Raw genomic sequence first — 16,853 nt, forward strand, 5'->3', positions numbered from 1 at the left:
AGTTTTTTCTCAATTTCGTTAAATGTGCTGAGAATGTTCTGAAGCCAAGCAACGATATTGCACCATTCCTAGAAAGTTGTGGGAAGGTTGTATGCAAAATAACCATAGGACAACCACGCTCTCACCAAGCTCTAAGAAACATATGGTTCTCAGAACGTTATGTGTTAGCTGGGCAGTTTCCTCTGTCTCTGTCTCATTGAGTTATTGGGCACTCTGTGTTCCCTGTCTCAGTCTTTCTCTGAAATGTTGGGCATATATACACATTGTTTGTTATGTCATTGCTGCTGCTGGCTCTGAAGTCTTCCCAGCTAGCATATACATTTCTGAGAACTATATGTTTCTTAGAGCTTGGTGAGAGCCTGGCTGTCCCATGGTTATTTAGCATACAACTTTCCCACAAAATTCTGGGAATGGTGAAGGATAGTTGCTTGGCTTTGGAACATTCTCAGCACATTTATAGAACTTGACAAAAAATCAAAAATGTTTCTTAATATTTCAAAACTTTAACAGAACATTTCCTAAATGTTCAAACATGGTTACATTTCATTTACATTTTTATTGTCTAGGAATGTTCTCCAACTTGTTTTACATTGGGAATGTTCTCAAATAGTTCAGAGAACGTTAAGAAACAACATTCTTCAGTGGGAATTTCAGTACTTCAGCATAATATTTCCTACAGGTTTCCTCGTGGTTCTATTTCAAGTCATGTTCTCACATTTTTCTGAGAATGTTAAGAAAACTTTCCAGAAAAACCACAAGAAAACTTTAGTAATGCTCAGAAAACGCTCTACAAATGTTACTTAAAAACATAAACATTCCATTCTCATCATCAACAAAACTCTCTCCATCTTCTAACTTGTTACTTTAGTGTGTTCAGGTGTCCACTAATTGGCCGTAACTGATCTTAATGAATGCTTGTTTCCTTTGAAATGGTGTCTGTTTGAATAGACTAAAATTAACAGCTTTGGCGCAGTGGACTCATTTCATGAATAGAGAACAGAAGATTATAGGTTTGAATATTACTGATGTCGTGTCACAATAAAAAAAAAATGTGTTTGCATGATTAATGCTTATGGAAATTAATTTCCATGTGTCCTATCGGTGCTTGGAATTGAATTGTTTATACCCAAAACAGGCTAGAAATGTTATTAAAAGTCTTATTGAAACATTCAGTGAAGGTTTAAAGGAAGTTATTTAAAAACCTTCAAATAACCTATAATTTCTGTTCTCAGTGTTAATAAAACCTCCCAGGAAAACTTCAAGGAACCAGAGTAAAATGTTCTCAAAACCTCCCTGCAACCTAAAAATAAACATATCCAGAACAGGTGAAATTTTCACTTCTGTTTTCAGAATGTTTAAAACACTTTTACCGGTCAGGAAATGTATGGCTTCATTCCCACCAACAATGTGAAACCAAAAACATACTTTCCCACAACTTCCAAGGAATCAAATGTGCTAGCTGGGTTCTGTAGGTCACACACAATGGTACAGTACAGTAGGACCAGCCTCCCTCCCTCCCGCGTCGACCCACCAGCCCCCTATGGGTGGCATTCATTCACTCCAAACCACATCTGCATAACTGCATCTTTCATGAGCAGTTCAGCCATGCCGAATCCATATTGTATGGAGAGAGAGCCCAGCAGCCCCAATGAGTCCCCTTTCTACCAGAGAGACAAATCACCATGATCCACACCATCCAACGACCTGCAGTGGAGAGGAACTGCCTTTTCATGGACAATTAGAAGCCCTTCCATCTCTTTATCACCCTGGTGCTGGTTAGTACTGGCAGCTTGTTTGTGGCTGGTCAATATTAGCAGAAGAAGGATGTGGCCACTAGGTAGTGGGCCACCTCAGGGTTCTTATCAACTAAAGTGGTTTTTGATTAGTGTTAATGGGGGAGGCCTTTAATAGCATTTGGCTGTAACACCCAACGCTCATGATTCAAGTCTGCTCTCAACATTGTCATTGTGTGTGTGTGTACTTTGTGTGTGTGTGTGACTTGAAGCCTTTTGCAAGTCAAGGGAATTTGTGCAGCTGCACCGTTGAGAGCATCTCGACTAGCTGCATCACTGCTTGGTATGGCCACAGCACCACCCTCAATCGCATGGTGCTACAGAGGGTGGTGCGGACTGCTTCCACACGGCAAGCGGTTCCGGTGCATAAAGTCTGACACCAACAAGCTCCTGAACAGCTTCTATCCCCAAGCCATAAGCCTGCTAAATAGCTAACAAAATGGCTACACGGATTATCTGAGTTGACCCTTGTATTTTATTTTTTATTTTTGCACAGTCTTTATGCACACTCACAGGACTCTACACACTCACACGCACTGACATTCCAACACAAACATTTCATTTGCTCACACACAAATAACACACACACACATATATACTGACTCTACACACACGCACACACTCACATACAATCATCATATACGCGGCTGCTACTGTGTTTATCATATATCCTGATGCCTACTGTAGTCACCTTACCCCTATACATATCTACCTCCATCACTCCAGTATCCCTGCACATTGTAAATATGGTACTGAAACTGACCCTGTATATAGTTCTTATTATTTCTTATTTTTATTTCTCATGTTTTGTTCTTCTACCTTACACTCTTAGAAACAAAAGGTGCTAAGTAGAACCATATATGATTCCTCGGTTTGTCCCCATAGAGAAACCCTTTTTGGTGCTGGGTAGAACCCTTTGCAGAGGGTTCTGCCAAGAACCCTCTAGGAACAGTTCCACCAGCCTTATTTGCTTTTAAAATTGTATAATCTATGAGAATACATTATATATATCACAAGGAATTTCTTTGAGGGCCTAGTTACAGTATACCCTAACAGAGTGGTGTTAGGAATCTCCTGGTCTACATGCCACATCAGGCCTGCAAGTCACATTATGCTGGCTTGCAAAGTGATGTGTAATTCCTATTACAATTCCAACAAGTGGAATTGTAAATTACCCACAACCTGCATTCAGTATGACTGCCAGGGTAGGGAAGATAGAACACTGAGACTGCCTCAATCATCAAAACTGGAACAACCATCTCAGTAATGGGTGCAATATAGCCAACAGATTGGATTAGTTCAGAAAACTGTAGGTTATTTATCTTTGCGTAGCATAAAATGTATTAACCAATCAATGTAAATGCAAAAACACAAATATTACAGTAAAATGAAAAATTCTGAAAATCTAGAGCATGCTGGGAAATATTATATGGTTCTTTGTAGAACCCTTCTTGCCTTCCAAATAAGCATTCTTGCCTTCCAAAGAATCATCAAATAACCAGTTCTTCCAAAAATGGTTCTTAGGATGTTAAAGGTTCTAGGTAGAACCCTTTGCCTTACAAGAACCCTTGTCTTCCAAAAATGATAATTCTGATCAAAATGGTTCTTGGTATAACCCTATCCCAATGCAAAGAACCCTTTTGGAACTCTTTTTCTAAGAGTGTATGTTATTTTTAGTACTATACTGAACAAAAATATAAATGGAACATGCAACAATTTCAAAGATTTTACTGAGTTACAGTTCATATAAGGAAATCAGTCAATTGAAATGAATAAATGAGGCCCACTCTATGGATTTCACGGCTGGGCAGGGGTGCAGTCATGGGTGGGCCTGGGAGAGCAGAGGCCCACCCACTGGGGAGCCAGGCCCAGCCAATCAGAATACATTTTTCCGCACAAAAGGGCTTTATTACATACAGAAATACTCCCCAGCTCTGTTGGACATTCCTGCAGTCAGCATGCCAATTGCCCGCTCCCTCAAAACTTGTGACATCTATGGCATTGTGTTGTGCGATGAAAATGCATATTTTAAAGTAGCCTTTTATTGTCCCCAGCACAAGGTGCACCTCTGTAATGATCATGCTGTTTAATCAGCTTCTTGATATGCCACACCTGTCAGGTGGATGGATTATCTTGGCAAAGGAGAAATACTCACAAACAGTGATATAAACAAACTTGTGCACAAAATTTGAGTGAAATACACGTTTTGTGAGTATGGAACATTTCAGGAATTTTATTCCAGGTCATGAAACATGTGACCAAAACTTTACATGTTGCGTTTATATTTTTGTTCAGTGTACACTGATATTGATTACTGCATTGTCACGTACTTGTGCACGTGACATTAAAACTTGATTCCGCCCTAGTTTTGGTCTTAAACCTGTTGCCTAATCAATACCCTTTCACAAATGCTTTTAGCTATTCAGAGAATGCTGTTGGTCAGAGGGTATCAGTGTTGCAATACATCCATTGGTTACAATACCAGAGCAGGATCTTTGTCATCTTTTCACAATGTGGGCTATTTACGTCTGGGACTGTGAGTGGAATGAGGGTTTTCTTGTTGTGCATAGCTTTAGGATGCACTCATAACCCCAGAATGAAACAGGGCCATGGCTCTGACTTCCCAAAATGCCTGGCGTCTGGTAAGCTTGACAGCCGCTTGGCATACTAATGGCAAGTTAATATTATTCTTATGAACTGCGAGTGACTTCACATGTTAGCGAGCACTCTGTCAAATTAATGTCAATTCCATTAATACTGCCTTCTATTCCTCATCGCATGCCGCGCCGGGTCTCGCTCTCTCTCTCTCACAGACGCACACGCAAAGTCATGCACCTACCCACACACACAGACATGCGGGACGTATACGTGCCCACGCACACACTCACACTGGCCCACACACTCGCCCACACACACACACATAGTTTTGATTCTTCACACAGAGGAGAGGAGAGATGAGACAGAGAGGAAAATGAATGTCCTGAATCATTTATCATACAGGTCCAAAAGTATAGATGATCCTGCGATGAAAATCTGTCCTGAGAAATGTCAGGATGATATTAACTCCAATACATCAAAGGACAGCTGCAGTCTCTGAGCTGACTGCCAACTAAAGCTCCTCTCCTTTCATTAAATACAGCAATACACCGCCACCGTCAATATCATCTACTCTGTTCTCTCTATCTGTCACATACAGACGAGTAAATAAAGACACAAACTGCAAGTCGCTTTCTTCAAAAGATTAACATTTTAAATGATGCAGAGCGAACATCATTAGCGGCTCCAATACAATTCCTTATATCTGTCCGATGCCACTGAAGTGTGTGTGAGAGAAATGAAAGAAAATTGCTTTTCCATGTAGATTTCTCATATCACTTCTGAGGCAAATGCCACAGAATGGAGTAATGAATATGTTAGGGGTGAGTGGACAGATAGCAGGTTAAACAACATAGAGACCAATGTAAAATTACAGCTTTTCATGCCCTCATGGAAGCCCTAATAGCCAAGTGTGATGACCAGTGACCAGTCTCCAGTATCCACTCATTCAGTAAATTGTAAAAATACTCAAACGAGGTTCAACTCACTGCACCTGCCTAAGCCAACACTACACTTCTCTGTGCTTTGCAACATGTCAATCAATCAATCAATTTTATTTTATATAGCCCTTCGTACATCAGATAATATCTCGAAGTGCTGTACAGAAACCCAGCCTAAAACCCCAAACAGCTAGAATGCAGGTGTAGAAGCATGTAGAAGCATGTAGGTGTAGAACATGTTCAATATATCTTTCAACTGGGTCTGAGAACGAGAGCTGTGTAGTTCTAAATCAACCTGCATCACAGTAGTATCACTATTCCAATCCTGCATGGATCCAGAGAACGGAGGAATTGTACTCGTATTTACAATCCATTTCCACAGCTACAGCTATAGGCAATATGCATTTTCCTTCATGTGGCAGATATTTGTGTTGCAATGTATTAGCTATGCTAGTATTTTTAAATATTAATCTTTCCCGTGTCACTTATACATGATTTATCTGAAAGGAAAATATTGTTTTTTTAATAACACAAGCAAAGATTTATTGGCTGTCGTTACTCTTGTAATCACAATACCTTTCAACGTAATCTATTTTAGCCCCATGGTGGGTGGACTTTATTCACCATTTACAGCTAGAAGAATTTTCTGCCAATATTCCTCATTATCCCTTAAATTCAAGTGTATGAACTTAAAGAGGAGAACATGCTTTTAATCTAGTAAAGGTCAACATAGCAGCCCATTTCAGTGATTCAGTGTCCCATCTTGTAATTGGGCCCTTGGTTAAAGAGAATGCAACATTAAATGAAGACAAAGTTGCGGCTTTGATACATAACCAGAGAGAGGACCCTTCATTTGCAACCTTTAATCAGCCCGATGAGATCAGGTGTGTGTGTGTGTATGTGTGTGTGTGTGTGTGTGTGTGTGTGTGTGTGTGTGTGTATGTGTGTGTGTGTCTGTGTGTGTGATTTTACAACAGAAAGAGGGGAGAAATGAAAGGTAATGACTATTGATTACCTATGTGCATATGACCCCACAGGCTCTCCCTCTGCATTCTTAAATCAACTCAAATTATTGGAGTTGCTAATTTCGTGCTGTGGGAGGGTCAGAGAAGCAATGGGAGAATAATACCTCCCTCCACCCCAAGCCCTGCTCACTGAAGGTGAGGAAAACAATATGATGATGAAGAAGAGAACGCTTTTGTAAGAAAGCATCAGTGATTTATACTGTAGTGACTTATACTAATATGTATCATATTGGTTTGAGTTAAAGCTGACTCCCAAGGGAATAAAGATGGTGGTTATGGGGAACTTTTATGAGTAGAATTCATATTTCGTGTTGCTGACTGTCACTTTGCAGTGGTCTTAGCCCTCTGCATACACGCTCACATAACTGCTTATGATTAGCAAAGCAAATCCATTTAGGTGTGAAAAAATTAACCCTGTTACATGTATACACATTTAATACACCTCAGGGAAATTGAAATTCCCTTTAAATTAAAAGATAAATTCATTATAAATAAAGGTTAAATAAAAAAAAAAAAATTATTATGGTGGCTATGTGGGCACACAAATTCAGGCACACGCTTCCATATGTCTTTTTTAAAATATTTTTTTATAAGAGCCTATGCTCTGAAATGGTTCTGAATGGAATAGGTAGAAATTGTAGGGAGCTTGTTGGAAAACGCCTAGTTGGAAAATGTAGCCTCGGCTACACTGCAGGTAATATTATAGTGAACAGAGACAGTACTTTGCTGCCATCAGGTGGCAAAGAAAATAAAACCAATGACGCATCTAATGCATATGGGATCTTTCCGATTCATCATCAGGGCCTTATTCATAAAGAGTCTCAGAGTAGGAGTTCTAATCTAGGATCAGTTTTGTCTTTTAGATAATAATGAATAGATTACATGAACAAGGAGAACCTGATCCTAGATCAGCACTCCTACTCTGAGATACTATATTAATACAGGCCCAGGAAGGTATAATGAAACCCATTGCATAAGGCTTTTAAAATGACTTTTTAGTATGTTTGAGTAAATACACAAGTATGTGACCATTAATACAATAAATTCAACGACTTCAGTTTCTTTGTATTTTCATGTTTAATAATGTTTATTGTGTGGGAAATATTGGCCGTACACATTTAAATTAATGGTGCATTACATTTGACTCCTACTTTAAGTAGTGTCTAAATAGTAGTTGTATAATATATCCATGTTTCAAGCAAATTAACATGAAGTTAAAACAAAAACAAAACATTTGTGATGTGAAACCCACAGGCAATATCAGCATTGTATTCCATTCAGTCTTACAGGTACGTAAATATGGCCAGTAACTTCACACTGGCAGAACTACCGTATGGTGTTACATATTCTCAGACTGGTTAGTCTTGGGAACAGACATCAGGGTGTCAGAGGAGGAAGGAGAAAGTACAGTTCAACAAAAAGGGTCACTGATTGACAACACAGCCACAGTGACTGACAGGGCAAGGGACAGACACGACGACTGAGTTAGAAATAGAAATTGCCAGTGGTCTGAGGGGGTATGGGTTGTTGGAGCAGGCGGGTCAGTGTGAAAACAGACAGAAGCACTGGAGTTAGGCTGGAGAGCTCTCAATGGTGACAGACAGACATTCCTAGTCCTACTGTATACGCCGGTTTGTAAATAAAACAAAAAAGGAGGGACTTTTACAATGGGGACCAGTTCTAAAGGGGACAATCAGACAGACCTATGACAACAGATGCTCACATGGCACCGGAGGGGTCCGACTCCTTGGGCCTGATGTTGCGGACCACGTGCTCCAGCTGGCCAGAGTCGGACACGTCATAGCTGGTCTTGTACTTGGCCAGGATCTTCATCAGGGGGCGGAGCTTCAGCCACCACTGTTCCTTAGGGATCCTGTGGCTGCAAGGAAATGGACAGAGGAGAGATTGTACAGCTGAAGTCAAAAGTTTACATACACCTTAGCCAAATACATTTAAACTCAGTTTTTCACAATTCCTGACATTTAATCCTAGTAAAAATTCCCTGTCTAAGGTCAGTTAGGATCACCACATTATTTTAAGAATGTGAAATGTCAGAATAATAGTAGAGAGAATTATTTATTTCAGCTTTTATTTATTTCATCACATGCCCAGTGGGTCAGAAGTTTACATACACTCAATTAGTACTTGGTAGCATTGCCTTTAAATTGTTTAACTTGGGTCAAACATTTCGGGTAGCCTTCCACATGCTTCCCACAATAAGTTGGGTGAATTTTGGCCCATTTCTCCTGACAGAGCTGGTGTAACTGAGTCAGGTTTGTAGGCCTCCTTGCTCGCACACGCTTTTTCAGTTCTGCCCACACATTTTCTATAGGATTGAGGTCAGGGCTTTGTGATGGCCACTCCAATACCTTGACTTTGTTGTCCTTTGTTGGAAGTATGCTTGGGGTCATTGTACATTTGGAAGACCCATTTGTGAGCAAGCTTTAACTTCCTGACTGATGTCTTGAGATTTTGCTTCAATATATCCACATCATTTTCCTTCCTCGTGATGACAACTATTTTGTGAAGTGCACCAGTTCCTCCTGCAGCAAAGCACCCTCACAACATGATGCTGCCACCCCCGTGCTTCACGGTTGGGATGGTGTTCTTCGGCTTGCAAGCTTCCCCTTTTTTCCTCCAAACATAACAATGGTAATTATGGCCAAACAGTTTTATTTTTGTTTCATCCGCCCAGAGGACATTTCTCCAAAAGGTACGATCTTTGTCCCCATGTGCAGTTGCAAACCGTAGTCTGGCTTTTTTATGGCGGTTTTGGAGCAGTGGCTTGTTTCTTGCTGAGCGGCCTTTCAAGTTATGTCGATATAGGACTTGTTTTACTGTGGATATAGATACTTTTGTATCTGTTTCCTCCTGCATCTTCACAAGGTTCTTTGCTGCTGTTCTGGGATTGATTTGCACTTTTCACAGAAAAGTACGTTCATCTCTAGGAGACAGAACGAGTCTCCTTCCTGAACGGTATGACGGCTGTGTGGGTCCATGGTGTTTATACTTGCGTACTATTGTTTGTACAGATGAACGTGGTACCTTCAGGCGTTCGGAAATTGCTCCCAAGGATGAACCAGACTTGTGGAGGTCTACAATATTTTCTGAGGTCTTGGCTGATTTCTTTTGATTTTCCCATGATGTCACGCAAAGAGGCACTGAGTTTGAGGGAAGGCCTTGAAATACATCCACAGGTACACCTCCAATTGACTCAAATGATGACAATTAGCCTATCAGAAGCTTCTAAAGCCAAAACATAATTTTATGGAATTTTCCAAGCTGTTCAAAGGCACAGTCAACTTAGTGTATGTAAACTTCTGACCCACTGGAATTGTGATACAGTGAATTATAGGTGAAATAATCTTTCTGCAAACAATAGTTGGAAAAATTACTTGTGTCATGTACGAAGTAGATGTCCTAACCGACTTGCCAAAACTATAGTTTGTTAACAAGACATTTGTGGAGTGGTTGAAAAACGAGTTTCAATGACTACAACCTAAGTGTATGTAAACTTCCGCCTTGAACTGTAACTACAGAACTACACTGGGATTGATTATTTTAGATGTTCATGTAAAAACACATAAGGGACATTTCAAGTGGGACTTAAGGTGTAGGTGTTACTGTCAGAGGGTGCTGTACAGTGACCTACACAAAGTCAGTTTCATCCTTCAGCTGTACGACGGGCTGGAAGACCAGGGCCCTGCGACGCATCCCCAACAGACAGCACGTGTCTTCTGTGTTGGCAAACACTCTCCCTACAAAACAACAACAGTCAGCAGTCACACACTCATCCATGGTTTATATGCCACTTCACGGTTATGGTCTAAGTTTCCAGTAAATTATTATGTTAATGGTTGGTAAGTCAACTTCCTACAATTGTCTACATGGATCTAGGATAATGTTTGAATGGGAAAGGGGAATACTGTTCTAATTTAGGTTTGACAGAGTGAACCATCTAGGAGTCTTGCAACAGTGTGCTGAATAAGAGCAAACCGTGAACAAAGAAAAGTACACAGATCCAGATATTATATCAAAATATAATATCTGCTCTAGCTTTCTTTAACAGGACCACTGCTACAAACACCAACTAAACTCTATTTGAGACACGTAACACTACAAGGACATGATGGGTAAAGGGACATGGAACTAGATCCCTTGAAATAGATGGTCATGGAGCCAGAGTCAATTAATAAAGTCATTTACCTTCATCTTATGTCATCCATGTGCACAACAAATAGACAGAAAAACAAAGAAGAATGTAATGTTTTAATGTTAGCCTTAATCAAGAAACTACCGTAGTATAGTACTTATTTTACTGTTTATTTACTTAGTAAATAAGTAATATTAAAACATTTACATGATGTGGTATGCACTTATAGTGCAGTATAAGCGCAATTGTCCCTTTCATATGTTATGGAATAGTTATTTGCAATTTCATCATGCAAAGTGTTCAACATAGCCCTTACACATTATATGAAATAACAATTACGCAAATGAAACTGGAAGGAATTTGAAATCTGCTGTGTGATGGATGCATTGTGAACAAAACTACCTAAAACTAGAGGTCGACCGATTAATCGGAATGGACGATTAATTAGGGCCGATTTCAAGTTTTCATAACAATCGGAAATCAGTATTTTTGGACACCGATTTGGCCGATTTTCTTTCTTTTTTTCCTTTTTTTTTTACACCTTTATTTAATCTTTATTTAACTAGGCAAGTCAGTTAAGAACACATTCTTATTTTAAATGACGGCCTAGGAACGGTGGGTTAACTGCCTTGTTCAGGGGCAGAACGACAGATTTTTACCTTGTCAGCTCGGGGGATTCAATCTTGCAACCTTACAGTTAACTAGTCCAACGCTCTAACCACCTGATTACGTTGCACTCCACGAGGAGCCTGCCTGTTACGCGAATGCGGTAGAAGCCAATGTAAGTTGCTAGCTAGCATTAAACTTATCTTATAAAAAACAATCAATCATAATCACTAGTTAACTACACATGGTTGATGATATTACTAGTTTATTTAGCGTGTCCTGCGTTGCATATAATCGATACAGTGCGTATCGTTGCTCCAATGTGTACCTAACCATAAACACCAATGCCTTTCCTAAAATCAATACACAGAAGTATATATTTTTAAACCTGCATATTTAGCTAAAAGAAATCCAGGTTAGCAGGCAATATTAACCAGGTGAAATTGTGTCACTTCTCTTGCGTTCATTGCACGCAGAGTCAGTGTATATGCAACAGTTTGGGCTGCCTAATTTGCCAGAATTTTAAGTAATTATGACATAACATTGAAGGTTGTGCAATGTAACAGGCATATTTAGACTTATGGATGTCACCCGTTAGATAAAATTTGAAGTGGTTCCGTATTTCACTGAAAGAATAAACGTCTTGTTTTCGAGATGATAGTTCCAGATTCTACCATATTAATGACCTAAGGCTCGTATTTCTATGTGTTATTATGTTATAACTAAGTCTATGATTTGATAGAGCAGTCTGACTGAGCGGTGGTAGGCACCAGCAGGCTCGTAAGCATTCCTTCAAACAGCACTTTCCTGCGTTTTGCCAGAAGCTCTTCCCTGTGCTTCAAGCCTATCAACTCCCGAGATTAGGCTGGTGTAACCGATGTGAAATGGCTAGCTAGTTAGCGGGGTGCAAGCTAATAGCGTTTTAAACGTCACTCGCTCTGAGACTTGGAGTGGTTATTCCCCTTGCTCTGCATGGGTAACGCTGCTTCGAGGGTGGCTGTTGTCGTTGTGTTCCTGGTTCGAGCCCAGGTAGGAGCGAGGAGAGGGATGGAAGCGATACTGTTACACTAGCAATACTAAAGTGCCTATAAGAACATCCAATAGTCAAAGGTTAATGAAATACAAATGGTATAGAGAGAAATAGTCCTATAATTCCTATAATAACTACAACCTATAACTTCCTACCTGGGAATATTGAAGACTCCTGTTAAAAGGAACCACCAGCTTTCATATGTTCTCATGTTCTGAGCAAGGAACTTAAACGTTAGCTTTCTTACATGGCACATATTGCACTTTTACTATCTTCTCCAACACTTTGTTTTTGCATTATTTAAACTAAATTGAACATGTTTCATTATTTATTTGAGGCTAAAGTGATTTTATTGATGTATTATATTAAGTTAAAATAAGTGTTCATTCAGTATTGTTGTAATTGTCATTATTACAAATAAAAAAATCGTCCGATTAATCGGTATCGGCTTTTTTGGGCCTCCAATAATCGGTATCGATATCGGCATTGAAAAATCATAATCGGTCGACCTCTACCTAAAACACTCAAAAAGTTATTGAAAGACTCCATGACAGATCCAGGTAAAGGTGCTGCATCACGATCACAATCTTCTCTGAGGACTAGGAGTCTACTGGCATGACTACAGTCTTTACTACTGTACCTTGTCTGAAGGTCTCATTCATTTTCTTGGTGAGCCATAGCATGGCTTTGGCTGAGATCTTTGTCCCAAAGTTGCGGTCGAAAGGAGATGGTGCCCCTCCCTTTCAAAACAATCACAACAGCTGTCACTATATTCTCCTCTTCTCAAAAGTAGTGCACTATATAGGAAATAGGGATCTGTTTTGGACGCAATACACAGAGCATTCTACGGTTGCCTACCTGCTGCATGTGTCCTAGTACATTCTTCCTGCAGTCAAACACTCCTCTCCCTTCCTCAGAGTACAGCTGGTAGATGAAGTCTGTCGTGTAGTTCTCGTTGCTGTTCTCATTTCTGCCACACCAAAATGAGAATGAGTGAGTGAGTGAGTGAGTGAGTGAGTGAGTGAGGGAGGGAGGGATTGAATGAGACGGTGAGTGAGTGGATACGTCCCAATTATCTCTCCTTTCTCCCAAAGTGTACACTTTTCTCTTGCCTTCACCGAAAAGGAGATATTGGGACACATCCAGTGAGTTAGTGCACTGCGTTACCTGAGGACCAATCCTCTTTGAATGGCTCCCTTCATCTTCTCTGTCAGATGCTCAACGTTGGACTGAAAGAAAATATGCTACGAGTCAGTGTTCCTTCTCTTGACCAGCAAAAAGCATAACTGCACCTAAAAAACATTGATCTATATTGGGCACAAATCCATGCTGTTCCACTTACACATGCTCTACTATAATACTGTACTTCTAGCCAAATAGAGCAGCTTAAGAATCTTACCTAAACAACAGTCTCTGCAAAGGCAGATGGTCATAACCTGACGTTAGCTGTTATAACGGCTTAGGACATATTCCATTTACAGTATGTCATGGTTATGAGACTGATATGAGGGTTCAAGTTGAAGGTTTGGGAGAGGTTTTTCTGAATTAATTTGCACATATATTTCTGTCTGTTAAAGTGTGCGTTTGTCTCACCTGAAGGTCCCTGATGTCAAAGGGTTCTTCGTAGATGTAGGCAGCGTCCGCCCCAGCAGCCAACCCCCCGACACTGGCCAGGTACCCACAGTACCCTCCCATGGTCTCAATGATGAACACACGCCGCTTGGTCCCGCTGGCAGACTGCTTGATGCGGTCGCATGTCTGACACACACAAACACACTCACAGAGTTAGACAGACGCCGACAGCATTAGTCGGGAGATCAAATGAACAAACACACCATTCCAGCTAGACTACTACCACAACACAGGGTGGTAAAAACATGTGAACTAACTTTCTTTCTCATTCCGTTCATACATAATAAGTTGAGAATTCCTGGATTGTTCCCGACACGCTGTATTTACACATCTGAAGTGAATAAGTCAACCCAGGCTTCGTGATAGTACATGCCTCATCATAGCGTTACTCCGCCCTACTCATAGCAGACAACCATAAAGCATTCTGATACTGCCGCAGGTCATTGAGTGGTTATGATACCATGACACGGCTATACTAAGCACACATAGGCCCGTGTCATTCTAAAATGTTCTATTCACCAAAAGACTGGAGACCTGCAGAAGGCTAAAAAGTATATACTGTTTAGTGGTAAACATGTTACATGCAGTGTGTGTAATACTGTCTAAACATTGCACATCTAAATGTTGTGATATTTTGTAACAGAGGTAAAACATCTAGAAGAGAGATTTCAATCGATAAGTCATCAAAGTAGTGTGATCTTAGTGGGGGTTTGTCCCTTACCTCCACGATGGAATTGAGGGCTGTGTCTGCCCCAATACTAAGGTCAGTGCCAGGCACATTGTTACTAATGGTGGCAGGCAGCATACACATGGGGATGCAAAACTCCTCATAGCTGGACCGAGCCTCATACAGCTGCAGAAGACACTCAAGCGCCTAAAGCAGTAGGCAGTAGTACAACACGCATTAGACAACCAGGAGGGAGACTTCTGACTGAGAGACGGTCGAACACACCTCTCGGAGACACTGATCGAGTGTACCCTGCTATTCCGGGCTCTTTCCGTGTGATAGCAGCTATGGCTTCCCATTGGCAGAGAGGGGGAGGGCGGGGAACAGAGGGAGGAAAGAGAGAGGGAAGGATGGAGGAAAAGGCTAAGGTAAGGAGCTGGGAGAGGAGGTAGGGATGTGAGAGGAGGGGGTGGAGAGGTTGGAGGGTTGAAAGAAGAAGGGATTCATCTGATGGAGAGGCAGAGAGAGGTCTGTTTGGGTTTCGCTGCTCAATGCAGCTGGTGACACTGCCTACTGTACCTCAGCCAATCGGAACGGTGGCTGGAGGCGGGGGACACAGGTGGCAGGACAAGCACTGGTCAAGTCCGCAAACAGAGGATGAGGATGATGACGGAGGGGGGATGGAGATGAAGGAGGAAGAGATGTCGGTCAACTTGTAGCCCAGACTGGACCTCTGCCTTGTTGTTTCACAACATGCTGTTTGGACTGCATGCAACAACTTTGTGATGTTGTGCCTAACTGCTGTATACAATCCTTTAAAAAGAGGACTCTTGTACAGTAACTCTTTTACAAGAACCTTTGTAAAAACGAACTGCACTAGATTCTGGTGGATGAATACTCACTAAAGTATTTAACCGTGTGCTAAAAAAAAAAAAGAACCGTTTACCATTTTGCTGTAATCTTTACACAAAACACTTACTAAGGGATCGTTCTAAAAAAATGTTTTATGCAAACTTAGCAATAGCACACACGTAGTATCAATGTGATGTTAGCAGTTAGCAGTCAGCTAGAGCTTCAACAGCTACTAACTACTTAGCTACCACAACTTAACAACTACAGCGTGTTAGTTTGTGCATTTTAGAGGGTAAAAGAGCGTTCTATTAAACACTAAGCAGTGTAAAGCCTGAACGTTGTTGACCGTTGGTCTTTGTTAATGAGGTAGGTACACACACAGTCAAGGGGCAGGCTGGAGCAAACATGGTGGCCACCACGACATAGGTACGGTCAAAGCATGCCTCCATGTCATTACGCACTTACCTGGGAGTGCTAGGGACAACTCGGCTTTGGTTTACCAGCCATCCAATTTCCTCTCTGGGGATCAATACAGTTTATTCAAATTCAAACTATGTGTTATGAATGTTTATCTGTTAGTTATAAACTGAGGGAAATATTTATCCAACATTCACTGCATGGTTGTTAATTGCAGTAACGGTGTTATTGAATCAATTGTTACATTTAGTCAAATTTAGTACAGTAAATAAAATAAAACATTTTCCTATTCAAGTCCAAAACCTTTTGCCCTGTCAACTGTATCAATGCAAATGTTGGCCAGGATAGCTGATCATGATAGCTGATTGGCTGATGCTGGTAAATGGAAGGCCGAGCGGGTTGGTCCAGGTCAGCGTTGCCCCTTTATGTGATTAGCTGAGCCTACCAGGAAGTAGGTGTAGCTATCTCTTTTTTCCCCAGCCTCGCTTACATCAGTGATGGCGTTCAGAGCTGTGTCAGCGCCAATGCTGAGGTCTGAACCCGGCACATTGTTGGAGACAGTGGCTGGCACCATGACCATGGGCACACAGAACTCGTCATATTTCCCACGGGCTTCTAACAATTCCATGAGTCCCAGGTAGGCCTGCAGGGCAGAGCCAGAGCCAGGGGTTTTAGTTACGAGATGGTGCTGATAAAGCAGACTGACAGTCAGGGAGGAGGAGACATGAAAGGATGCCAAGGGGAGAGCCAAGTCTATCACAACGGACAGCAGCGTGAAACAGACAGGTACCACTCCAGACATAAACACACAGTGTTCCTACACACGTGTGCATACACGTGCACACACACACACAAACTCAATTGAACACACTCTTACATACACATATATAGAAAGCTGGTGAGCCTAGTGCACAGGTGTGCGTGAAATGACGTGTGACTTAATGTGCATTCTGTGTTTCTGGGACCAAATGATCAGTTATCTTTTAAGTTTCAGACCGTTGGTTCACTATTCATTTTAATGTTTTGAATGCCTCAACTAAAGGATCTATTCTAGGTTTTGAACTGAAATCAAAAACTGAACAATGAACCAACTGTTTTTTCGAATTCTTAAATTGAACTGATTATTCATTTACTTATGCACT

At 41.0% G+C, this 16,853-nt stretch overlaps 1 protein-coding gene across 6 annotated transcripts in view; it reads right to left on the reverse strand.

Moving 5' to 3' along the window:
- Positions 1–7,412: 7,412 nt before the first annotated feature.
- pfkpa (phosphofructokinase, platelet a) overlaps positions 7,413–16,853 on the reverse strand; it is a 28,778-nt gene continuing 19,337 nt past the window's right edge. For 2 of the 6 annotated variants that reach the window (XM_055881326.1, XM_055881327.1), the window contains exons 16-23: positions 16,202–16,354; positions 14,497–14,649; positions 13,737–13,901; positions 13,311–13,372; positions 13,002–13,113; positions 12,784–12,883; positions 10,007–10,112; positions 7,413–8,233 (exon numbers count right to left, since the gene is read on the reverse strand). In XM_055881326.1, the coding sequence (XP_055737301.1) occupies positions 8,074–8,233; positions 10,007–10,112; positions 12,784–12,883; positions 13,002–13,113; positions 13,311–13,372; positions 13,737–13,901; positions 14,497–14,649; positions 16,202–16,354 (1,011 nt within the window). In that variant the 3' untranslated portion in view covers positions 7,413–8,073. The remainder of the gene's footprint in view (positions 8,234–10,006; positions 10,113–12,783; positions 12,884–13,001; positions 13,114–13,310; positions 13,373–13,736; positions 13,902–14,496; positions 14,650–16,201; positions 16,355–16,853) is intronic. The other 4 variants (XM_055881331.1, XM_055881329.1, XM_055881330.1 and 1 more) reach the window with 2 other exon arrangements.

The sequence above is a fragment of the Salvelinus fontinalis genome, chromosome 25 (assembly GCF_029448725.1).
Source record: "Salvelinus fontinalis isolate EN_2023a chromosome 25, ASM2944872v1, whole genome shotgun sequence".
Taxonomy (NCBI): domain Eukaryota; kingdom Metazoa; phylum Chordata; class Actinopteri; order Salmoniformes; family Salmonidae; genus Salvelinus; species Salvelinus fontinalis.